The 26,152-nt window shown below is 39.8% G+C and overlaps 1 protein-coding gene across 1 annotated transcript in view; it reads right to left on the reverse strand.

Annotated features, from left to right (window-relative positions):
* The window catches only part of CENPU (centromere protein U), a 69,847-nt gene that overhangs the window by 5,964 nt on the left and 37,731 nt on the right, over positions 1–26,152 (reverse strand). The window contains exons 5-12 of the mRNA XM_006882280.1: positions 24,914–25,019; positions 19,832–19,895; positions 18,985–19,221; positions 17,184–17,439; positions 6,782–6,896; positions 3,743–3,821; positions 3,456–3,503; positions 1,454–1,515 (exon numbers count right to left, since the gene is read on the reverse strand). Of these exons, the coding sequence (XP_006882342.1) occupies positions 1,454–1,515; positions 3,456–3,503; positions 3,743–3,821; positions 6,782–6,896; positions 17,184–17,439; positions 18,985–19,221; positions 19,832–19,895; positions 24,914–25,019 (967 nt within the window). The remainder of the gene's footprint in view (positions 1–1,453; positions 1,516–3,455; positions 3,504–3,742; positions 3,822–6,781; positions 6,897–17,183; positions 17,440–18,984; positions 19,222–19,831; positions 19,896–24,913; positions 25,020–26,152) is intronic.

Raw genomic sequence — 26,152 nt, forward strand, 5'->3', positions numbered from 1 at the left:
AGGGAGAAAAGTGCAACAATGAATGAATGGAAATCCAAAGTCTCTGTAAACTTTCATCAAAATTAATTTAAAAAAATCATATGTTAAAAAAATTAAAACAAACAAACAAAAAAGCACCAAAAATTTTTTATGAAAAATACTTTAGCAGTTCTTTATACTGAAGAAAGCCACATTCCGGAACAATGATGACTCTGACTGCCGACATCAGACTTGGCTCTACCACTTCCTTGGCATGTTCCTTACTTTCCTGTGTCTTGAGTTTTTCACACATAAAGAAAAACCATGACATACCACATTTCCCTATATGTTTTCAAAATATAATTTTCACCTTTAAGAACCACCTACCTCCACAGGAATCTGATGATGATGATGATGATTAATGACAGAGTACAGGAGAAAACATTTAGGACTGTGTCTGACAGCTCTAAGTGTCAGCCATCATTATTGAATTTCCTTTCTTTTTCTTATTCTGGCTTGAGTCAATAACAGCTTTATCCTGGGCTACACCAGTCCATCAGGTAGATCTGGAAACCAGTGGACCACATACCCAGTATCGTTTTTATAAATTCCTGCAGCATTGTCATCTTTCAAATTTAGTACTTAATTATCATTCACTATCTTTTCTGATAATGTCAGCTTCCATTTTTAAATTTAAATTTTAAAGCTCCTAAATAAAAAAGCATATTTGGTACTGGAAAGCACTGAAAAATGCATATTGGTCAACAGTCTGTGTGTTCTAGTTTCCTACAGAGGCCCTCAGAACAGCCATGGCTTGCAAAGCCTGGGGTGTTCTCTGGATCCAACACTGGGGAACAGGTTCAACAGTGATATAAAGAAAAAACTGTCAACACTTGTATAGCACTTGTTAGGTGCCAATCACAAAAAGCACTTTATTTTACAAATAAGGAAACTGAGTCACTAGGAGGTTAGCTTCCTAGCGTTGTAGGGCCACAAGTAACAGTGGTTGGAAGTGCACCCTGGCAGTCTGGATTTAGTGTTTGTACATTACAGTACACACTTAGGTTTCCTCTCAGGCCAAGATAGCTGCTGTTTGATGAGTGCAGAATTCTCATTTGATAAAGGTTTCGCAACCAGGCAGCATAACCTATATTCAGTAAGTTTCCAAGCTCAAAGATACCCTGGAGTTTTGATGCACTGCAATAGCACGTTCTGTTATCCCCATATCTCAAAACTTATGCATTGCTGTCAAGTCAGAGCTAACTCACCATTGATCCTCCAGCAAGTTTTCAGAACTTGTAAATTTATTGCACAGGAAGAGGTTGACCATCTTTCTCCCACAGAGCCACTGATAGATTCAAACCTCCAGAGTAACACTGGCTTTGGGGTAGCAGTGCAACACCCTATAGACTAGGGCACCAGGGCTATCCCCAAATAGCACATCATAATTATATTCTAGGTAATTTCTCAAAACAGAATTGTGATAATATCTTACCGAAGTAGTTCACCCTGGACTTCAATCAAGCGTTGTCTTTTCTTTTCAATACCGGAAATTATCTAAGTGATACAATAATATCTTGGTTAAATTAATATCATAAATATTTGAGAACTGCTATATGCTAGATACTATGCTAGCTACTGGAAATTCAGGGGAGAAGAAGACAGACCTGATTCTTAGCTTGAAACTTTGGTCTAGGAGGAAAGCTTACTATGTACAAATAGGATGCAACTATGACATGTTATTAAGAGAAAAAAGGAGCCCTGGCGGTGGGGTGCATTACGTGTAGGGCTAATAAATGCAAGGCCGGTGTCAAATTCACAAGCTGCTCTATAATAGTAAAATGAGGCAGTCTGCTCCCATAAAGATTTACATGCTCAGAAACTCAATGGAGAATTATTCTAAGTCAGAATCGACTTGGCAACAGCCGACTTGGTTGAACTTTATAAAGAGAAAGGAAAAGGGGGGTATCTACTTCACAACTACTTTAGAGGTCTTATTAGATAGACCCTGTGAGCTCAGAAGTTTATATTTTATCTAGGTGTTCCTGAGAAAATAGTGAAGCAGGAGAATGTTGTGGTCTAATCTGGTTTTTGAAAAGAGTATGTCAATATAGGGAACCCTGTGGCCTAGTGACAAGAAGCTGTGTGGGAATCCCAAAAGGCACACAGTTTGAAACCATCAGCTGCTCCATGGGAGAAGGACAGGCAATCTCTTCCTGTTATATTGCCTCTGAAAACCTGCCAGAGGATCGGCTATGGGTTGGTTCCAACTAGATGGTACAAAATGGCATACCAATATATTTTACTATATGACCATTATTTCAGTGATTGCCTAATATGCTCTTGCTAGTCACTGAGATTGTTTCTACTACTCTGCAATACAGTTATGACCAGTAAGAGCCTAAAACTGAAGAAACAAAGGCTTGTAATCACTGGAGGTGGGGGACGACTATACATCTCAGATCCACTTCTATTATAAACATAGAACTAATATCCATTCCTCCATGAACTGACTATGCCAGTTTAGAGTCAGGTCCTTGTTACACACAAGAGCAAAGTTAGGCCCATGTTTCTCACAGGCGTATGATTTTGATTTTCAGGGTGGGACAGCATTAAAGTCACAGCACCAAGATTAGCAATGTCTCCTGACCACTACCTCAAGGTTTCTCCTAGGCTGTCCTTCCACCTGGGATAGTTTTCCAGGGGGTTTTGCTTTTTGACATCCACAAAAGCAATACATACCTATTATTTAATGCTTTTCCACACAAGTGGTCAGTTTGGGCTCGATAGTTACTTTTAGGTTAACTTTTGGCAGTATTTTAAAAAGACTTTGGTTTCTGTGTTTGACTTGAAAAACAATTTTTTAACATGTGAGCTGCTTTAGAAAACATAGATGAGTGAGTGAGTGAGTAGCTTCCCCATTTCGTGGCTTGCATTAGCACCTCAAAAAGCCAACCAGATCAAGCACAAGAAAACTTGACTACAAAGACAAAAACCCCTTACTCAGTGGGGAGGAAGGCACAATGCTTAGCAGACACTAAACTTTGTTAAAGATGATGGAAAAATTTGGAAACAGGAAATGACTGTATAGCATAAGCACAGTGGCACTGAAATGCACAGTGAAGATGGTAGGAATGGCCAATGTCCAGTTATTGTTTATACTTAGCACAGTCGAAAACAAAGAACTCAAGCTCATACAAACATTGAAGGCCAAAATCCAGACTTAAGTCTTTATGTATGTTAACTCAAAGCTCAAATTCACTGGCATCAAGTCAGAACCAATTCATGTCTGACCCTCTAGTGGGTTTTCAGAGGCTGTGAATCTCTAAGGAGGAGAATTCCCATCTTTCTCCACTGGAGTCACTGATGGATTCAGACTGCCAAAGAGGTGCCACCTTCGGAGCCAATGGCATAACTTGCAGTGAACTACACCTCCAGACGCCCCCTGTGTAGGTTAGTTATAGGACTGTTTGTCTCTTATCATGTAGGTGATTTACCTTAGTATTCTTCTGTTTCATATTTTTCAAAAGCTGGACATCCTTAATCTACACAAAAACAAAACCATAAATATTTGCTTGCATTTTCCAGAATTGAAAAAATATATAGCTTTTATTATCTTAGCATACATTATATGTAGTTTAAAAAAAATAGCACATGTGATACAGGTGAATCTAATGAGATCATGACTATATTGCAAGTAGCAAAGCTTTTCTTTGAAGTCCGCTGTCTCAAGATTAGTTGTAAAAAACAAATTTAGACCAACACATGTATGTAAACATGTTACCATTTGGGAAAGTTCTTCTTTAATATTAGAACAGAATTTGTTGACAGCTTCCTTACATATTCTAGATTCTACTTTATGTCTGTGGAAAAATGGAAAGAGATCAAATTAAACATAATAAAGCATTTTGAAAGGTACTTTTGTTGGCTTAGTACATAAATACATACAATTTATCACAAACCCTTCTAAGTATTTTTTTCTCTTTACATGCCAGCTGCTTTCTTTTTTTTTAAATTGCCATAGGATTTTATATTCTTTTTATATTTTATACTTTTAAAATATTTAAGATGGTTATATTTCAGGAAGAATAAATTGGGGGGAGGGGTGGGAAGGGAGAAAAGTGAAACAATGAATGATTGGAAACCCCAAGTCTCTGTAAACTTTCATTAAAATAAAAAAAGATGGCAATGTTGAATACATTTCTTTCTGATGATGAAAAAGTACTAGAAATATGTCATGTCTCTGCAAAAGAAAAAGTATAGCAAATATTTTCCCCAAACTATCAGCGTTGTGGTCATCTTCACTTTCCGAAAGTGGCCACATCAACAAGTGATACCAGTCTATGCTGAAATACCTAGAAACAACCCATCTTTCCCTGCTGCCTGATCTAATGACCAGCAAGACTTCAATAACCTTCCTCCTCTCTTGCTACATGTTTGAACTAACCATTGAGTAAGTAGCCAGAAGTCACTCTCCAGTCCTTCAGAAACTAAAACTAAGCCAAAGGGTCTGGTTCCAAGTTACTGTCATCAGGAGAGGAGATCTGGTATGCGGGTGCTAATTCTTTGAAGTCTGGCTCACTCACAGCTGGATGGTCGACCCACTGGGCACGTACAACAGACAGACATTATACAAGGAAGTTCCTATGCCCTAGCTCTGCTTTTGCATAACAAGACAACATTGCTTCAAAGGCATCCTTACAGTTAAAAATAATAAATCTCCCCACTTAAGTGATAGGTAGTCAATGAGTAAATGATCAACAACATGCAATAAGTACATCCATACCATAGAATACTACTTGGCAAGGAAAGAACAGACAACTAATAAACCCAACCACCTGGCTGACTCTCCAGGGAATGATGCTGGGAGGCGGCAGGGAAGGGAATTCCAAAGGGTTACGTATAACATTATTCCATTTATATAACTTTCTTGAAATGGTAAAATGATAGTAAGAGAGAACAGGTCAGTGGTGGCTGGTTGTCCAGGGTTAAGAACAAGATGGGAAATAGTGGGAGGAATGGCTGTGCAACAGACAGACACTGTACAAGACAGGATATTATAACAAAAGAGGATATAAGATCTTTGTGGTGTGGAGATGCTTCTGTATCTTCTGCTGGTAGATACATGAATCTATGGATTAGGTCTGTAGGGAGTGACACTGCTGACCTAAAGGCTAACCTTTCTGGAGGTTCAAATACATCAGCAGCATTGACAGTCTCTTCCTTTATGACACACAGTCTTGGAAACCCAACAGAAGGTCAGTTGTGAGTCAGTTCTGACTTGAGGGCAATGAGAGAGAAGTACATGTGTACAGACACACATACAAACACACAAGGGGAAATCTAAATAAGATCAGTGGCCTATGTCAATGCCAGTATCCTGGCTGCCATACTGCATTATAATTTTATGAGATATTACTCAGTAACCAAACAAAATCACTACTGTTGAGTCGATTTGCAACCTGGTGACCCTCGAGGATGGCACAGAACTGCCCCACTGGGTTTGAGGCTGTAGCTCTTAATGGGAGGAGATTTCCTTATCCTTTATCTTGTGGAGTGGCTGAAAGGTTTCAATCACCCACATGGAAATTCTAGTCATCAGGACTTCAGTTTTCATAATGACCAAAAGAGCCAACAAATCCAAGAAAACGAAACCTGCTCCCTCTGAGTCAACTCCAACTCCTGGCAGCCCTCTATCAGGTTTCTGAGGAGGCTGTGAATTCTTAACAGGAGAAGACTGCCTCACTGTTCTCCTAAGGAGAGGGACATGGCTTCAAACTGCCAATCTTTCAGTTAGCGGCTGTTTAACTGTTTAAGCCAGCTCGGGGCTCCTTTTTTAAGACTAAAAGGATGAAGAAACATCAAACTGGGAGGAGGGAAACACTAAAGAATTAGAAACAGTATATAGCGGTATCCTATGAACCTGGAGAGAGGATGAAAGGCACCCAAGCGTCGAGGACTCTCCTTCATAGGGTCGCTATGAGTCACCTGCGAATTGACAGCACTTAACAACAACAACATAGAGTGGTATATATTTTTCCAAATGTATAGTTAATTACAGTAAATGTAAATAGACTCAATTCAACATCTCAAATATGAAGTTTGACAAACTGGATCCAAAATCATTTCTAAAAACTAAGGTTAAAAAAAAAAAAAAAAAAAAAAAAAAAACAAAAAACTAAGGTTAAAAGGCATACAAAGACAAAGGATAGAAGTAAAGAAAGTAAAATTACTAAATGAAAGATGATGCTGTCAGATAAAACAGATTTTAGGACAAAAAAATGTACTAAGAATGTAGAGGGACAGTCACTATATAATTATAAACAGTTCTATCCAAAATAGAAATTTACTCATGATATTTCTAATAAAATAGTCCTTAAATACGTGTGTGTGTGTGTGTGTGTGTGTGTGTGTGTGTGTGTGTGTAAATATATAAAATTGATAGAAGTACCAGGAATAACTGATTACTCGTTACAAATACTCAATAATTATAGATTCCACAGAGACCATATGCTAGGATATAAAGAAATCTCAAAATTCAAATAAATAGGTAATATCAGAAAATGATTTGATTGTATCTTTTACAAATTTAAGATAGAATGTTAAGACTATATTTAAAAGATAATTTTAAAACCCCATAAAAATGTGTATTTGGATATTTAAAAATATACTGCTAAACAACTCAAGATAAAAATATTACAAAGAGATAGAAAAAGACCTGAAACTGAATGACAATAAAAATATTACGTATCAAAACTGTGATGAGCAAAAAATCATTCTTTAAGGAAAATTTATTAAGAATATATATAACCAGATGACTTACTTATACTTTAAGAAAGTTTTCTCAAATGCAGACAAAACAATATCCAGCTCTGTGATGTCACTCATTTCCTTTTTTTCTTGGTTCCAAGTAAATGCACTGTCGGAAGTATCACTATCTGAAACATTAAAATAAATCCCTTCACAGATTATTCATAATTTGGCTCTAGTCCAGTGTTCTGAAAGTCTAAAACAGAAACAGTCCCACCAAATTGTTAAAGATAGCCTATCTGAAGTATGGTGTGAGTGAGTGTATGAACCACTTTCTTCCCATAACTAGACACAGTCTCACAAGCTCCCATCTTCTGTCACTCTAATTCCTATTGCCTCAGCTCTCTTACTGTCCTTGTTGAAACAATTCAAAACACTGCTGCCATTCTGTTACTAGTCTTCTGCTATCCAATGCTACTGCTGATTGAGCTCTTTACTGAATTTTCTCTGACAGGTCACTTCTAGAAGACATCAAGATCACTGGATGCATTAATAGTTGTAGTACATAGAAATATACTGGCCTACGAGTCTGAAGACTTGGGTTCTGATTTGAGCTTTATCTAGTCATAGGCTCTAAGGTAAATCTTTCAGCCATGAGTCTCAGCATCTTCAATGGTAAAAAAACAAAAGGAACCCATGCCAGACAGTTTTATTTTATTGTTCTTGAGCAAGAAAGTATCTGTCAATTTCCCTAAACAGTGAATTATTATACATTTGGAGGTGCTATTATAAATTTCTAATTAATTCCCAAATTACCTTTGGTTAAGATTATGCCAACAGGATAACAATGTAGTTTACACTTTTTTAGGGAGTGAGTTATGGTGGCACAGCCTGTAAAAGAGTTGCACTCTTAACCCAAAAGTGGGGAGGCTCGAATCCTACAGCTGATCCCAGGGAGAAAGATGGGCAGTCTCCTCCCACATGGGTACAGCTTCCAAATGGAGGGTCAGCTATGAGTTGGATTTGCATCCACAGCGAGTGAGTGAGTGAATCTTTACAGAAGCTGATTGCCACATCTTTCTCCTGTGAAGCAGCTGGTATGTTCAAATCAATGACCTCTGTGTTAGCAGTCGATCATTAAATCACTCTGCAACCCAACGGGAGGCAGTTCAAGGCTACGCTGCTTCAACAGAGAATGTATATTCAATTTTAGCCTAGAAAACCCACTGGTGGGTGAGATGAGTCAGTTCTGACTCAACAGCAATCAATAAGAGTAGTTGTTGTTAGATGCCCTCAAGCTGAGTATGTCGCTTAGCAACCCTATGAACAGATCTGAACCCTGCCCAATCCTGTGCCATCCTCACAACTCAGACACACTTGAGCCCATTGCTGTAGTCACTGTCAATCCACCTGGTTGAGGGTCTGCCTCTCTTCTGCTGTCCCCTCCCCTTTCCAAGGATGATGCCCTCTTCCCAGGAATAGCCTTTCCTAGCAACATGACCAAAGCATATGAAAAGAAGCTTCACCATTCTTGCCTCCAAAGAGCATTCTGGCTGCACCTTTTCCAAGGCATATCTGTAAGTTATTTTGGCAGTTCATGGTATATTCAGTATTCTTCAATACCATAGTTCAAAGGCACCAATGATTCTTCTGTCATCATTACTCATTGCCCAGTTCTCGGATGCAAAGCAAGTGATTGTAAAAACCATCACCTGAATCAACACACATTAGTCCGCAAACTATTATCAGTGCTTCTCAGCAATTTGGAGAGGTGCTTGACTACAGACTTTCCAAGTGCAATACGTCTCCTAACCTCTTGACTGCAGGTGCCAAGAGGATTGATTGTGGATCCAACAAAGATGAAATCTTTGATTGTTTCAGTCTTTTTCTCCATCTGTTAAAATGTTTCCAATTGGCTCAGTGGTGAGAATTTTTGTTTTCTAGGTGAAGGCTGCAGTGTTTGACCCTCTGCAGCATTTCAAATCCTCATTTTCAGCAAGCAAAGCAGCGCCACCTGCACACCGAAGATCATCAATGAGTCTTCTCCAGTCCTAATGCCATATTCTTCATCATAGAGTCCAACTTCGCAAATAATTTGCTCAGCATACAGATCGAATAGATACAGTAAGAAGATACAATCGTGATGCACACTTTTCTTAATTTTAAAAAGTTTAATGTTCCCTTGCTCTGTTCACACAACATCTTCTTGGTCTTCGTATAGGTTTAATGCAAGAACAATTAAGTTTTCTGGAAATTCCCATTCTTCTCAATGTTAGCCAGAATTTGTTATGGTCCACACAGTTAAATACCTTTGCACAGTCAAAAAAGTATAAACAGACATGTGTCTGGTCTTCTTCACTTTCAGCAAGCATCTGCAGATGCTACAGCCTCTTCTAAATCCACCTTAAACTTTTGGCAGTTCTCTATGTACTATTCTAGCCATTTTTAAAATGATCTTCAGCAGTATTTTGCTTGCATGTGATATTAATATTGTTCAATAGTTTCCACATTCTGTTGGATCCCCTTTCTTGGGAACAGGAAGAAATATGGATCTCTTCTAGTCAGTTAGCTGTGTTCCAAATTATCTAGCATAGTCTGGTGAGCATGTCCAGGGCTGACCTTGTCATTTGGTATCCCATCAATTCCTGGGTCCTTATTTTTTGCCACTGCCTTCAGTGTACCTTGAACTTCCTTCTTTACCACTGGCTCTTGATCATATAGTACTTCCTAAAATATTTCTGTGTCAGCCAATTCTTTTTGGTACAGAGTCTGTATATTTCCTCCATCTTCTTTTGCTGCTGACTAGGTCATTCAAGATTTTGCCTATAGCACCTCTAAGTATTGTGAATTAACTCAGCAGTAGTTGTTGTTATGTGCTGTCGAGTCACTTGTGACTCATAGCAACCCTATATGCAACAGCCCTGAAACCTCTATCCTGTGCCAACTTTACTTTCTCTAAAACATTTATCCTCATTACTCCAGTCACTATATCGATCCAGTTCATCGATGGTCTCCCTCTCTTTCTCAGAAGAGGCAGGAGGAAATTTCTGGATGTTTGTAAAGGTTTATATATTGGCTGTTGTGTATTATGTACCATCGAGTTGTAACTAATTCATAGCTGATCTTTCATCAGGTTCTCAGAGGTAAGTAATCTCACAAGGGCAGATTGCTCATCTTTTTTCCTCCGTGCAACAGGTGGATTTGACCAGAGTTCCCCCAGGTTAGCAATGCAACCTTCTTACCACTAGGCCACTAGAGTTCCCTATATATTGATAAAGAGTTTGAATTACACAGGTTTCTGCATTTTCCAACACTCAGCAAAAATACATCTAAAAGCTGGAGGCACTTCATTGTACGTGTTCACATATAATATGTTCACATATAATATGTAAATACTGTAAACATGAAAGCCTGGTTAGTGATGTGCATGCTGAAGCATTTCAGAAGAATAATACTTAGGTCTGATATTTATTTTAAAATGTTCCCAAAAAATTGAAATGGATAATGGATGAGTATCTATCTTTCATTGCCTTCCAGTCAGAATTGATTCATAACTGCTCCATCATCAGATTTTCAGAGGCTTTAAATCACATCATAGGAGATGGTCTGTCTTTCTTTCTTTCTTATAACAACTGAGGGATTTGAACTGCCAGAGAGGCATCATGCTTGACAGACTATTCTAAAGATGATAAAGCAAATGGCATAAAATGTCTATAGTAAAATCTAAGTGGTAAGTATACTATATTTTCCACTCTAAGCCACCTTCATTGTATGTTGAACATTTTAATTTTAAACACTGGAAAAAGACCAGTTAAAACAAAATTACTGTTGTTGTTATATGCTGTTGAGTCACGTGTGACTCACAGTGACATGTAGTGACATACCATAGCTCTGAAGCCTGCCCTGTCCTGAGCCAGTCTCACTGACTCGGACACACCTACCCCCATTGCCCTAGTTACTATGCACGAAAATTACATACTAATTTTAAAAACTAGCAATCTTATGTACTTACAACTTAGTACATAAACAAATTAAGTTCATTTTTTTAAAAAAGGAATTACCAAGTCAGTTACATAGTAGAAAATGCTATACAGTACCTGAGTCTATATCTTTACTTCTTGATTTCTTCCCTTTGCCATGCGGTTTCTTTCTCTTTTTCTGAGCTTTCTATAAAAAAGCACAGATCTTTATTTGAGAAAAGTTTTCTTTTAAAACAGATTATTATACTCATCAGTATTTAAAATATATATTAGTATTATCAAACACTTTCAATTAGTATTTCAGTTATAATTCTTATGTAGTTCTATATAGTTTTTTAATATAAATTGACAAAAAGAAATATGTAAAACTTAAATAATGTTACAAAAAAAGGCAATGAAACTTTCACTTGACTTATAAAACTGTTTGGGAGAAATCGAAACATTTACTATTTAAAGTCAAATTGCTACTCCCAGGAATAATGAAGTACCAGCTTCTAGACTTGTTCTCTTGCCATAAATAAGCATGAAATGAGGTGTGTGGTAGTTAATTTCATGTGTAACTTGGCTAGGCGTTGGTCTCCAATTGTTCAATCAAATACTAGTCTAGATAAGGCAATAAAGGTACTTAGACATGATTACCATCTATAATTATTATCGTTACATACTGTCAAGTTGCTTGCAACTCATAGGGACCCTGTACACAACCACTCTCAACCCTGCCTTATCGTCAGCCAATCTCACTGGCTCCAGTACACCTACCCCCATTACCAAGTTACTATGTCAGTTCATCTGAGTCTTTTCTCTTGCACTGTCCCTCCACCCTACCAAGCATGATGCCCTTCTCCAAGGACTGGTCATTTCTGGAAACATGACCAAAGTATGTGAGATGGAGACTCAAATTTCTTGCCTCCAAGGAGCAACTTGGTTTCAAACTCTCCAAGACTGACCTATCTGTTCTCTTAGCAGTCTAAGGTTTATTCAACATACTCAAAGGCATCAATTCTTTTTCTGCCATCCTTAGTCACTGTTAAGCTCTCTGATGCATACTAAGCAATTGCAAAGACCATGGCCTGGATCAGATACACTTTAGTCTCTAGATTAACACTGTTACTCTTCAATACGCAGGAGAGATCCCTGACAGCAGATTTTCCTAACGCAATTTGTCTTTTGATTTCCTGACTGATGGTGCCAAAGTGTTGATTGTGGAACCAACCAGCTGAAATTATTAACCATCTCAAACTATCTATCATGGTGCTACCAATTTTCCCAGTGGTGAGAATCTTCATTTTCTTGATGTTGAGTTTCAGTCCATATTGAAAGACTGCAGACCTCGACCTTCTACAGCAAATGCTTCAGGTCTTCCTCAGTTTCAGCAAGCAAGATTGTGTCATCTGCATAAACACAGGTTGTTAATGAGTCTTCCTCCAATCCTGAAGCTACCTTCCTCCTCATAAAGTCCAGACTCCTGAATAATCTGTTCTGAATATAGCAGAAAATGTATGGAGATAGGATTTAACTATGCAGTTTTCACCACTGAGCCAATTGGCAGCATCAGGATGGATGGTGAAGAGATTGAGACTGTTCACAGCTTTAGTTTGCTTGGCTCCACAGTCAACACTCTTGGCACCAGTAGCCAGGAAGTTAAAAGGTGTATTGCCATGGGAAAGTCTGCTGTTAGGGACCTCTCCAAACTACTGAAGAGCAATGGTGTCTCTCTGGAGACTAAGGTGCATTTGATATAGGCCATGGTCTTCACAATCACTTGTTATGCATCAGAGAGTTGGACAGTGACCAAGGAGGATAGAAGGAGAATTGATGCCTTTGAGCTGTGGTGCTAGAGGAGAATATTGAATGTACCATGGACTGCTAGGAAAACAAACAGATTCATCCTGGAGAGGGTTAAACTGGGTGGTTCCTTGGAGGCAAGGATTCTGAGACTCCGGCTAACATACTTTGGACATGTTGTAAGGAGAGACCAGTCCTTGGAGAAGGACATCATGCTTGGGAGGGTGGAGGGACAGCACAGGAGGGGAAGACCCTCTATGAGGTGGATTGATTCAGTGACTAGGGTAATCGGGATGGGAGTGTCAGAGACAGTACGATTGGCACAGGACAGAGCAGAGTTTAGGGCTATTGTACATAGGGTCGCTATGAGTCGCAAGCAACGACGGCACATAACAACAACAACAACAATGCAGTACTTCCTTGGTTTGTTCTGATGACTGCTTCCTTGTCCATGTATAACTGGTTGTCTTTAATTAAGTAAGGTAGATTATCCTCTGTAATGGGAATAGACCTCATCCATTCAGGTAAAGGCCTTAAGCAAAAATCATACTTTCCAAGATACTGTCTCAAAACTGTGACATACCTACAACCAGGAGAAGATAAATAGATGAATGGGATCTTCTAAGAATCAAATCCCTATGCACATCCAAAACCTTCTCCAACAGGGTAAAAAGGGAAGCCACAGACTGGTAAAAAGTATTTGGTAATGACATATCAGATAAGGGACTTATATCCAGAATTTATAAAATACTTGAGCACCACAACCAGATAAAGGTAAATAATCCAATAGAAAACGGTTTAAAAGGGATATGTGATTAGGGATTTTTGTCATGACAGGAGTCCAGAGCGAAGGCTGTATAGTGGAGTGGACCTGGGGGAGGGTTTGTAAAACAAGGAAAGAATTTTTCTTTTACTTTTCCAAGAGGGTAGTGTACTAGGGGGAAGGGTTGGGAGGGGAGAAAAATGCAACAATGAATGATTGGAAATCCAAAGCCTCTGTAAATTTTCATTGAAATGAATAATAAATTTGAAAAAAAAAGACTGTGACATAGATACCTTACTGACATTTCTAGCCTGCTTATCTCACAGATTTCAGGCTTATGTTTGTGGGTGATTTTGAGCCTTCTATAGGACTTAAAAGAAGTTCTGGTGGCTTAGTGGTAAGGTGTTGTGTTGCCAAACCAAAGGCACATAGTTCAAATTCACTAGCTGTTCTCTGGGAGAAAGTTGGGTGGGCAGTCTCTTCCAGTACGATTTATAGCCTCTGGAAACCCACTGAAGGCTCAGTTATGAGATTGTTCCGACCTGACGGTATATAACAACAATCTGACTTATGGATCTTGCTTTTGACTGGTCCTCATCATTGCATGAGCCAATTCCTTAAAATAAATCTTTCTCCAGTCTTTCATATTTCTAATCCAACATATTCTGAAACTCATCCTAATAAAGTTTGAAACGAGTATCTAATAAGATCCACCATGGAGACAGAGATGGTAGGTAGTGATAGGCAGAATTCCAAGATGACACCTAATGATTTATAATTAAGAAAAGAGCAGAATAAAACATTACAAAGAAATTCAGTTGAGAAAGTCAAGCAGGGTACTAATGAAATAGGCAAAGACCTGTAGTTAAAAAACCAAAAAAGAAGAACACACTTGGAATTTCTCAAGCTAAAAGAATTGAAGAACACATTCGGCCTTAATTTGCAATATTGAAGTATTATTTGTGCAAAATATTGAATGACATAGGAAACATCAAAAAAAGAAAAGGCCAAGTCACACGTTCTCTGTTTGACACCTGACCTTTATAGGAGGTAGCATTTGATTAATAACCAATGATACTGGAAGAAGCAGCTTAAGTTACACTGAAGGCACTGGAAAAAAATCAGGATCCAGGAATAAAGTATCAATTAAGATCTTTCAACAAACTGATGCAGTGCTAGACATGTTAATTGCCAAGAAATTTGACACAGAGTGACCAGCGCAACTAATTGAGAGATCCTAGTTGTGCCCATTGCAGAGAAAGATGGTGTTCCATAAATGATCAAACAATATCATTAACAATATGAAGTAAATTATCTCTTGCTGATGATAATTTGAAAATGGCTACAGTAGTACATCCACAGGGAACTGTCATAATTGAAGCTGGATTCAGAAGAAGATGATATCAAAGGGGGATATTGGATCTTGGCTGAAAGCAGAGAATAGCAGAAAAATGTTTACTTGTGTTTTTTTTTAAAATGAAAAAGCATTCAAATGCATGGATCTTAACAAATTATCAATCAGTAAGACTGGAGAATCAAATTCTGAAACATTTCTAATTATACTCATGCAGAATCTGTACAAAGACCAAGAAGCAGTCATTTAAACGAAACAAGGGGCAAAACTGAAGATCACAAAACGTGTGCATGAAGGTCACATCCTTTCACCATACTAATCTAATCTGCATGCTGACCAAATACTCCAAGAAGATGGACTATATATAAAGAGAACATACACTACGTTGGTAGGAGAAAGGAATGTGTTAATTAGGTAATTAACAACTCTTGTGGTATGCAGATAACACACTGTAGCTTGCAGAAAAAAGACTTGAAGCACCTTCCATACTCAAAGACTACAGCTCTCAGTATGGATTACATGTCAACATAGAGAAAAAGTCTCATTACTGAACCAGTAAGAAACATCATGATCAACAGAGAAAAGGCTGAAGTTATCAAGGATTTAATTTTACTTAGATCCACAATTTATACCTACGCATGCACAGGACAAGAAGCAGTGAAGAAATCAAAAGATGTATTGCATTTGGCAAAAGTGCTGCAAAGAATTTCTTTCAAGTGTAAAAAGCAAGAATGGTACTTTGAGGATAAGATTTGCTTGACTCAAAACAAGGTATTTTCTATTGCCTCTGAAATTGTGAAAGTTGGACAATAAATAAAGAAGGCCAAAGAAGAATTGATGCCTTTGAAATATAGTGCACCTCCACTACTTCAGTCACTGAGTCAGTGCATCTCATTAAGGGTCTTCCTCTCCTGTTCTGTCCTTTCACTCTCCCAAGCATAATGTCCTTCTCCAAGGACTGGTCTCTCCTGGCAATATGCCCAACGTATGTCAGGCAGGGCTTCAAAATCCTAGCCTCTAAGGAACAACTTGGTTTCACCCTCTCTAGGCTGAACTTGTTTTTTCTCCTAGCAGTCCATGCATGATATGTTCAATATTCTTCTCCAGAAAGATGAAAATCATAAACAATGACATATCATCTCATCCCAGCAACAATCAAGTTCATATGGTGCCAAAAAGGTAAACATCTGCCCTGGATGAAGTGCAGCTAGAATGTGTTTTAGAAGAAAGGATGGGGCGACTTTGTCTCATATGTTTGGGGCATGTTATTGGGGGATAGAATTATTTCTTGGAGAAAGACGTCAAGTTTGGTAAAGGAGAGAGTCTGTGAAAAAGGAGAAGATCCTCGGTAAGACAGACTGACACAGTGGCTGCAGCTCTGGCTTCAGCACGGCAGAGGGTGGCGCAACATGGGGCAGTCATACAGGTTCTGTCATATGTAGGGTTGCTATGAGTGGGATGGCACCTAACAGCGACTTAGTGTGAGTGGTACCTATGAGTGTCATGAGGTTGTTATGACATCATCTAAGACTAAAGAGATTGTCCTGCTGGCTTTCCAAGCAGGAAGCCATACTGTGAGAAGGCCATGTGACAAGGGCCTGAAGGAAACCTCTGAGAGAGGAGAGCCGGAAGAAAATAGAGACCTCAATTCTGCAACTGAAAGGAAGTGAATTCTACTAACAACCTGAACAAGCTTAGAAGAGGACCCAGAGTAACAGGTGAGGTATTCGTCCTGGTTAGGACCTTTACATCAATCTTGGGAGACTCTGAGCAGAACTAGGACGTCTAACCTGAGAAACTGTGAGATAATATATGACATTTAAGTCATTACGTTTCTGGTAGTTTTTTAATGTATTAATTGAAGACTAATACTGAGGTTGAGTCCCACTGAGAAAGCAGCTTTCAAATAAACCTTAGACTTTCCAACTCTACAAAAGTGCAAAACCAAGCCTAAAGAAGTGCAAATGATAAGCCAATAATCAAACTACCATTATTTAAGTTGTTGTGTACTGTTGAGATGGAATGGACCCATAGCTGACCCTCTAGCAGGTTTTCAGAGGCAGCTAATCAAACGAGAAGAGAATGCCCCTTCTTCTCCTGCAGAGCAGCTGGTGGATTCGAAATGAGTGCCTTCGGGATTGCAGAGCCACTTTTTGCCATTGGGCACAAGAGCTCCTATTTTTTTAGGTACTAGATGGGGGGTGGGAAAGCAGCTCTGGTAGCCTAATGGCAAGAGATTGCACTGCTGACCCAAACGCAAGCAGTTTCAATCCACCAGCTGCTCCGCAGGAGAAAGATGGGCAGCCTCCTCTTGTGCAATTAACAACTTCTGAAAACCTGCTGGAGGGTCAGCTGTGAGTTGGTTCCAATTTGACAGCCGCACATAACAACAGATGGAAAATGTTACACAGGAAAATGTGACCTACAGTCAAGGGAAAAAAGTGGCAACACAAATTAACCCTAAGATACCCCACATTTTGGATAAAAAAAGCAGCTATTAAAAATATGTTCAAGGTAGCAAAGGAAATGATGATCTTAATAACTTAAGATATAGAGAATCTCAGCAAAGAAACAGACACCACAGCTTTAATACCATTTTCCAACCTCAGGCTCTGCTGGCCTTGAATGTCAATCTCCCCTCTGACTTTCCCAATATTTCCTTTAACTTCTTCATTGACTTGTAGGCTGTGGAAAGGTTCCCCTGGACAAGCCACCAAACGGTTACAGGACAAAGAACAAGAACTGGAGCAGTTGACGAAGGAGCTGCGGCAAGTCAACCTCCAGCAGTTTATCCAGCAGACAGGGACAAAAGTCACCGTCTTGCCAGCAGAGCCCATTGAAGTAGAGGCCTCCCATGCAAACATAGAAAGGGAGGCACCATTCCAGTCTGGGTCCCTGAAGCAGCCAGGTTCATCACGGCACCTCCCCAGTAATCTTCGTATTCTACAAAATCCTATTTCATCTGGTTTTAATCCTGAAGGCATATATGTATAACATCATGTCTTTGGGAGAGAGACCCAATGAAGATACCAAGGACAGTAAAAATTCCTTTGATTTGTGCAAATGATGAACAGAGGAGGTATTTCACAAGCCACTGTATCTTTCTGTCCTAAACTGCATACCACTTGGAGCCATACCCTGTGCACTGATGCTAAAGAACAAAGAAACTGTTTTCACACTTCAACAGTGTTGACCTTTCTGTCCAGCAGCTGTAATGCAAGGCCTTCATTTTGATTTGTAGCATTTTTGAGAGCATTTAGGAAAAGTATTATTCTACGTGGATACATAAATAAAAGTGATTTTTAAAAGTGAAAAAAAAAAAAAAAAAGAAGAAACAGACACCAATAGAAGAGAACTAAATGGAAGCTCTAGAACGAAAAAGTATATACAGGGTTATTATCTCAGATTTCTAGGCCAAAAGTTCAAAATCAGTTTTCATGGGTCAAAACTAAGATGTCACTAGGATGTCCCTAGGGAAGCTTTAGGGGGATGGACCCATAGCTGACCCTCTAGTGAGTTTTCAGAGGCAGCTAATTAATAGCTAATTAATAGCACTGACATTCCTTAGTCACTACAAATACTGTCTTCATCTTTACATCATTTTCTACTCTTACATCATAATTCTAGTCTAGAGACTAAAGGTGCCTGATCTAGGCCATGGTCTTTGCAATTATGTGCTATGCATCAGAAAGCTGGACCATGTCTAAGATGATAGAATTGATGCCTTTGAGCTGTGGTGCTGGGGAAGAGTATTAAATATACCATGGACTGCTAGGAGAACAAACAGGTTTGTCCTAGAGAGGGTTAAATCAGGCTGCTCCTTGGAGTCAAGGATTCTGAAGCTTTGTCTGACATACTTTGGGCATGTTGCATGGTGGAACCAGTCCTTGGAGAGGGACATCATGCTTGGGAGGGTGGAGAGACAGCTCAGGAGAGGAACACCCTCAATAAGATGGATTGATTCAGTGATTAGGGTAATAGGGTAGATGTGTCAAGACAGTAATGTTGGCTCAGGACAGAGTGGGGTTCAGAGTTTTTGTTCATAGTATCACTATGAGTTGCCAGTGACTTGAGGGCACATAACAACAACACAAGGCTATTTCCAGTGGCATTTAGGACTCACTCATGTAATTCATGGTAACCTTCTCACCTTGAGATCTTTAATCAAATCTGCAAAAACTGCTTACCTAAATAAATTAAACATTTACAGATTCTGGGAATTAGGAGGTGGACATACCTTTGGGGATCACCAGTTAGTCCACTAAATTCAAAAGGAGATTGTAAACAGCAAATTTCTCTCTTAAAAAGACTAAAGGAAAGAGAGAAAATGCTCCCAAATATTTGTGAATAGACCTTTTTTTCTCTCTCCAAAAGGACAGGAGGTACTTCCTTACCTGTTTGCTTTCTGTTGCCTGGGTCTCTTTCTCAACAATGGTTTGAACATTAATGGGTCCTACTTTTTCAGGAGCAACTGACTGCACTTGTCTTTCTGATGGTTCTGAAGATGCTGGAGCTGGCACAGGTTCATGCTCCTCTGTATGTATTTTCTCCGCTGCTCTATCTTTTCCTGTTACATCGCTTTGCTCAGAGCTTTCCGATTCTTCAGGAATGGGCTCGTGTTCTTCCCCTTGCTATAGCAAGAAAACAACATTACTAGTTTAGAGAATGAAAATGCTTATCATTCCTAATGCAGAGTAAATAACCATTAGGTCTACACTTCTCATTTCTAAATTTCAATATTAAACACGATGGGGCCATACGCTTCCTACATAAAAATGAATCATGACTAATGCATGAGACAGAAAACCTGGATTAAGAAGGCCCAATTAAATATTCCCAAATAGTTCACTCTCCCTCTGTAAATCACCACCCAGACATATTAAAAGAAGGTGAAGGAAATGGAATATACTTTTCATTTTATTATCAGAATGTTTTTTCTTCTTAAATATACCTATTTCTCCCTAATGTCCCTCCAGAACATTCTCTCTCTACTCTAAATGTTATTATTTGCCATCGAGGCAGAAATGACCCACCAGCGGGTTTTCATTGGCAGTTTAATCACACAGGAGATTGCTAGTCCTCTCTCCCGTGGTGCTGTTGGTGGATTCGAACTGCCTATGGTATTGCAACACAGCTTCTTACTATTAGACCACCAGAGCTCCTTCTACCTACGTAGATCTAATCTAAATAGGGTATAACAGGTCTTACAAATAAAGGTAGAAGAGAGAGATTTCTACATACCTTTTTTGCATGATTTTTTATAGATGGTTCATTTCCATTTGCATCATTTTCAGAAGTATTTGGACTGTACCAAAGAACAAGCCATCAATATGTTGTACACATTACACTTTTATTCATTAATATCTTCTACAAGTGCTCGTCTAAGATCAAACCATGTTCACCTTAATGAAGAGAACATTTGATGGGGAGGCCTGCACCTTTCCAGGTTTACTGGCTATCTCCTGCATCTTCACCTACCCAGAGTATGTCAGTCAATCTATCCTGGTCGGACAGGTAGTCTCACTCCTGTGTACTTGTGGTCATGTCTGAGAAATGCACTGTTCTCAATACGCTCGTTCATAATTAAGGTTTGTCGTTGTCGTCAGTTGCTGTTGAGGGGATTCCAGCACACGGCCACATCATGTGTGCAGAGCAGAACGGCTCCATGGGGTTTTCAGCAGGCCTACAATCCTAAGCACTTCTGGAAGGCATGAGCCACCTCCCTTCCACCTAGCACTAGGACTCCTAAAGTCCTTTACTAGGTGATAATAAAATGTCTTTTGTCTATGTAAACAGATAAAATAATCCTAACTTCTGGTGGGCAATGAGAATTCTTTTATCTTTAAACTCAATACAACAAATACAGTGCAGAAGGGGAAGACCCTCCATGAGGTGGACTGATTCAATGACTGGGATAATCGGGATAGGAGTGTCAGAGACAGTGCGATTGGCACAGGACAGAGCAGAGTTTAGGGCTGTTGTACATAGGGTCGCTATCAGTTGCAAGCGACTCAATGGCATATAACAACAAACTTATTATGAAAGTTGTGCTAAATAAATTACTTGAAAACTGAGTTCATTGCTTAGACCAAAGACCCCAAGTGAGTGTAGAGTGATGAGTTAGTAAAGTATTTGACAGAGAAGAGGTAGGTACATGGCAAGGGTGGTAGTAGGAAAGGGATTAAGGGTGGCAACCGAGCTGACTTTTGATAACTCTTGTCCAGGCACAAGGGGCTCTGGTGGTGTAGTGTTAGATGTCACACTAAAGAAAAGGTTGTTATTGCTAGGTGTCATCAAGTAGAGTATTACTCAGCGACCCTATCAACAACAGATCTCAACCCTACCCTGTTCTGTGTCATCCTCATTCTCCCTGACACAACTGAGTTCATTGCCACAGACACTATCAATCCATCTCTTGGAACGTTGTCTTCTCTTTTGCTGACCTTCCACCTTTCCACACATGATGTTCCTCTCCAAGTAATAGCCTCTTCTAGCAACATGCCCGAAGTATGTGAGACAAAGCTTCGCTGTGTCTGTCCCCAAATAGAGCTATGGTTGCAATTTTTCCAAGACATATGTTTGTTCTTTCTGCAGTTCATGGCATACTCAGCATTTTTCTCCAACATCACAATTCAATGGCATCGATTCTTCTTCTGTCATTCTTACTCATTGTCCAGGTTTCAGCTGCAAAACAAGTGACTGGAGAGATTGTGGCTTGAATCTGGTGCACTTTAATCTTTAAACTGACATCATTGCTCTTCAGAACTTTAGAGGGGTCCCTGAACAGTACACTTTTCCATGGTTATACGTCTCCAGATCTCCTGACTGCTGGTACCCACGTTGTTCATTGTGTGTGAGGTTGGCTCAGGATATAAGGGCAAGGCTCAGAGCCATTGTTCATAGGGTCACTATGAGTCATAGTCAACTTTACAGCACGTAACAACAACCACCACCACCTTAAAAACAACCTCTTCTAACACAGCCTCAACAGCTACTTAACTCAAGGATCCAAACTGGAGCAGGGGCCTTTAACCATGCACAGTCAATGAGGGGTCCCTTCAAGGCTTCGTGGTAAGACTACATAACTGTAAAGTGATAATAAGACATGCATTTCAGAAAGATCAGTCCAGGCACTGGAAAAAAGGATAAGTGAATCAGAGGGAAGAGGAGAAGTCAGAAAATAAGGAGGCAGAAAAGAAAGCATTGCAGGAATGCTAGTGAAGGTCAGTGTAAAAACCACTGCTGCTGCAGAATGGTATGGAAACATGGAAAGGAATGGGATTTTTGAGATATTCAAAGTCAGAGAAAATTGAATTTGCAATCTAGTTTTTCAAGGCGTGAGAAAAGAATGAGTCCCGGGACCGAGTAAACAAGTGTTAACCTAGAGAACACAAAAGGAGCTGGCTGACACCAGCTGAGGCCAGAACGAAATGAGCCTGCCTTTGTCTGTGTTGTACCCTAGGCATGTGTGAGCATCTAGGAGAATCTGACCAGTAGACAGGGCGTGTTAGATCTCAAGGACAAGGCTAAACAGGAGTAACAAATTTGGAAAGATCGTTAAAACTACAGGAGTGAAATCGGAGGTAATGGGCAGAGGAGAAGGTGGAGAGCAAAGACAAGACAGGAAAATGCCCAGAAATAAGGAAATGCACATCCCTCGTGACTATTTGGAAACTTGGATGCTGGTTTTTCCAAGAGTCCTAGGAAATGTTGTTGATCAATCTCTTTCTCTCCTCCTACTGCTCCCCAGTACACCCCTTCTACCCTGACTTCCTTCTTCCCCCCTTTTATTATTAATTTTAATGAAAATTTACAGACTTTGGATTTCCATTCATTCATTGTTGCACTTTTCTCTCTGCCCATGCCTCCCCTTGAGTTTGTTCTTCTCTTTGAAAAGTAAAAGAAAAATTCTTTCATTGTTATTCAATACCTCCCCCTAAGTCCACTCCACTATGCAGCCTTTGTTCTAGACTCCTGTCATGACAATAATACCTAATCATATATACGTTTTATATAGTTCTCTCTCTTATCCGTTTCAATGCAGTAGACATAATTTATCCCATCTTTCTCAGTCTCCCCCACTAATCTGACTTTCATCTATGTCCTCCATATACAAACTTTGTCCGAGCTACCCAAACGATACCTCTTATTTTCACTTACTACACCACCAAGACAGCTTTCACCAATGTTATCAAGAATATCCATGCAGCAATGTCAGTCCTTACCTTTCATGTCTCCTCAGCCCACAGGACCTTCCTACTACTCTCTTAAAGAGCTCTGGTGGCACAGTGGTTAATTACGTGGGTGTTAATTGAAAAGTCAGCGATTCAAACTTCCCCTGGGAGGACGATGTGGCTACCTGCTTCCACAAACAGTACAACCTCGGAAACCCTACAGGGCAGTTGTATCTGTCCTATGGGGCCATGAGTTAGAATTGACTCTATGGGAACAGGAATGGAAATACTCTCCTAACTCCCCTCCTGTGACTAAACAGTCTCCTGGTTGTCTTTCCTCCCGTCTGGTCATGTTCTTTTCACTCTTCTGCAGGTTCCTTCTCCTCTATCCAGACTGGAGATGTAGGAGTTTCTCAAGGGTTGGTCTTAGATGCTTGTCTTTTCTCAGATTATATTCTCTACTTGCATGATCGCTGCCTAAAGCTTTATTCCACCTACATGCAAATAATTTAAGTCTTAATCCAGCTCAGACCTGTCTTAAGCTTCAGGCTAAGATATACAGTGGTCACCTTAACACCACTACACTAAACTTACCATCAACCCTGAAAACTTAGTCTTCTTCCAGAAACCCCTACTTTAGTGTATAGCACCAGTGTCACCCACTAATACCAGCCAGAAACTCCGGAGTTACCCTTAACAGCAATCCCTCCCCACCCTACTATCCTATCCACCACTAAACCCTGCTGACTTGCTTCCTATTTCTTGAACCTGTCTACTTCTGTCTTCATCACGCTAGTCCTCCCTGCTTCCAAATGGGTCTACCCATTCCATCCATTCCTCTCGCAAACTTATACACAGTAGGTATAGTGATAATTTTTAAATGCACCTTCTATTTAAGATTCCACAATAGCTCTTAATGGCAGAACTCTCTGCCTTATTTATTACCAGGATTCCATATGGCTACAAATAGTAGAAACCTCCTTTCCATAAATGGTTTAAACACAGTTTTCCTCTCAGCACAACTCTAAAGGGAACTCAGCACTGAAACAGCACTTGTGTCATCATCAAACACTCAGATCTCTTTTATCTTACTGCTCCGTCTTCTCAGTATGCTTCTTCGTGGTCCAAAATGCATAGTGAATAAGAATGTATGGTCCCATCTTCCCCCTGCACTGCATACTTTCTGAAGTTACTTGTCAGAGTGTGGAGCATGGGGCTCCCACCATAGATGAATATGTGTAAGTGTTATCTGGCTATTTTGGAAAACAAAGGTCCTTTGATTGCTCAGTAATTTCAGGGGTTACTATCAGGAACCAGAGGAAAAAGGCCAGAACAGGACCATTTTTTAACCTATGGCAAAGCCCCACAAGATTGGTAACACTGTGGTAACAAGGTTGGAGGACAAACAAATCCCAAACTATTCTTGATGTCAATTCCAACACATTTGACCCTGCATCGAGTTTCTGAGCCTATGAATCTTAACAAGAGGAGATTCATTACCCATCAACAGCTGGTGGGTTTGAACTCATGGCCTTTCTGTTAGCAGTCCAACACAGCCTACTGTGCCACCTGACCTTACAGGGAAAACAGGCACTCGAAAGCTAGTGGAACTACGTTGCTGCTAGTTGCCCTTGAGTTGATTCCGCTCATGGGAACATCATGTACACAGAATAGAACCGTGCCCCACAGAGTTTTGAAGCTCGAGATGTTTTTATAATCTAAGCTCTGGGTTGCTAGCCTATGTCAGCACTTTGAATCAACCAGTCACCCCAAAGGACAAAGACGAGGCAGCCTGCTCCCATAAGGAGTCACAGGCTCAGAAATCCTTTGGGGCAGATCTGCTCAGTCCTATAGGGTTGCTGTGAGTTGGAACTGACTGGACAGTAGCGAATTTCTAGCTATTTTACTTCATAGTTAAATTATTTCACAGGCATGTTTACTAGAACAATCAGGTGTACTTTATGTGAGTTATTATAATTAAGGTCAATTGTTTTAAATTCACATTTTCACTTCTAAGTTCTCTTGAGGAAAAGATACAAGTCAACTCAAAATATCTTTTAAAAAAGTTTTCCTTTAAAATCTCTCATCTTACAGAGCTCCTCAGAAATCCCATCAGTGATAAGTAAACAAATGTTTGAAGCATAACTACCTCCTTCCTGCTGCTTTTTCTTGAGAAGTTGAAGGGACAGATGATCCAGCTTGCTTGGTGAATTCGTCCCCGTCGGCATATATAGCAGTGCTGTGTAAAAGAGGAGCTGCAAAACAAGGGCAATTTTTGAAGGCTGCCTGTTTGGCAGCACATCTACCCCTGGCTTATCAACTTTTTCATTATATACACACTCGTGGCAGTTGTAGAAAATCTAATCTTTTGCATAGTAACTATCTACGTTTTGGACTAATGAATGCTGACGTGCAAGGTGATAGTCATATTGGCTGTGATGGTTAAAGTTATACACCAACTTGGCTGGGTCATGACTCTCAGCAGTTTGGGAGTTATTTTCTACTTTCTGATTTAATGTGGTCATCCCTCCTTTTTTGAATAATGTTGATTTCCTAATAATAATGTGTCTTTGGAACCTAACCTTGAAGGTAATTAAGAAATGGGTAATATATAAATTTATTCCCTGAGGAATGGGTATACATAAATTTATTCCCTCACAACAGAATACAAAACATCCTTTGCATAAATGGCTCACAAAATCAAAATCAATGATGCAGTCACTTCCCAAGTGTTTTCATTTCACACTACAATCATAAGACGTTTAGACCATATCACTAATAGACACGAGCCCTGGTTACGGGGTCTGTAGTGTGATGGGGCTGTTAACCCAATGGCTCTGTGTCTGGGACAATCCCAAGCCACAAGCAGCTCCACTGGAGAAAGATGGACTGTCCACTCCTGTTGTGATTAACAGCCTCAGAAACCCAACGGGGGGTTGATATAAGTCGGAACTTACTCAAACAGCAGTGAGTTTGAATTTATTTGGAGATTATAAATGTATTACTATACTTAGAAGCCCTGATAGTATGATGGTTAGAGTACTTGGCTGCTAACTGAAAGGTCAGCAGTTCAAATTCCTCAACCGCTCTAAGGGAGAAAGACATGGCAATCTGCTTCAGAGACCACCGCATCAATTATAAGGTCAGCAGGCTTAGAGTATATACTCTAAGAGGGCCCACCCCTCTGACTCTTAACACCTCACAAAGTGCTTAGGGTACAGTGGCACTTGGTGTGTGAGAGAATGGCCTCACCCAATGTGGGATTCCAGTCATCCCACACTTCCTATTCTTTATTCGGGATTGCTAGTCTTTGCTGTTTGCAGTCCAGTCAGTTTTGCCTTATAGTGATTCCATTGCCAGAGTAAAAATGCCCCACAGGGTTTTCTCA

Source organism: Elephantulus edwardii, unplaced genomic scaffold (genome assembly GCF_000299155.1).
Source record: "Elephantulus edwardii isolate Elephantulus edwardi_28Jun2011 unplaced genomic scaffold, EleEdw1.0 scaffold00018, whole genome shotgun sequence".
Taxonomy (NCBI): domain Eukaryota; kingdom Metazoa; phylum Chordata; class Mammalia; order Macroscelidea; family Macroscelididae; genus Elephantulus; species Elephantulus edwardii.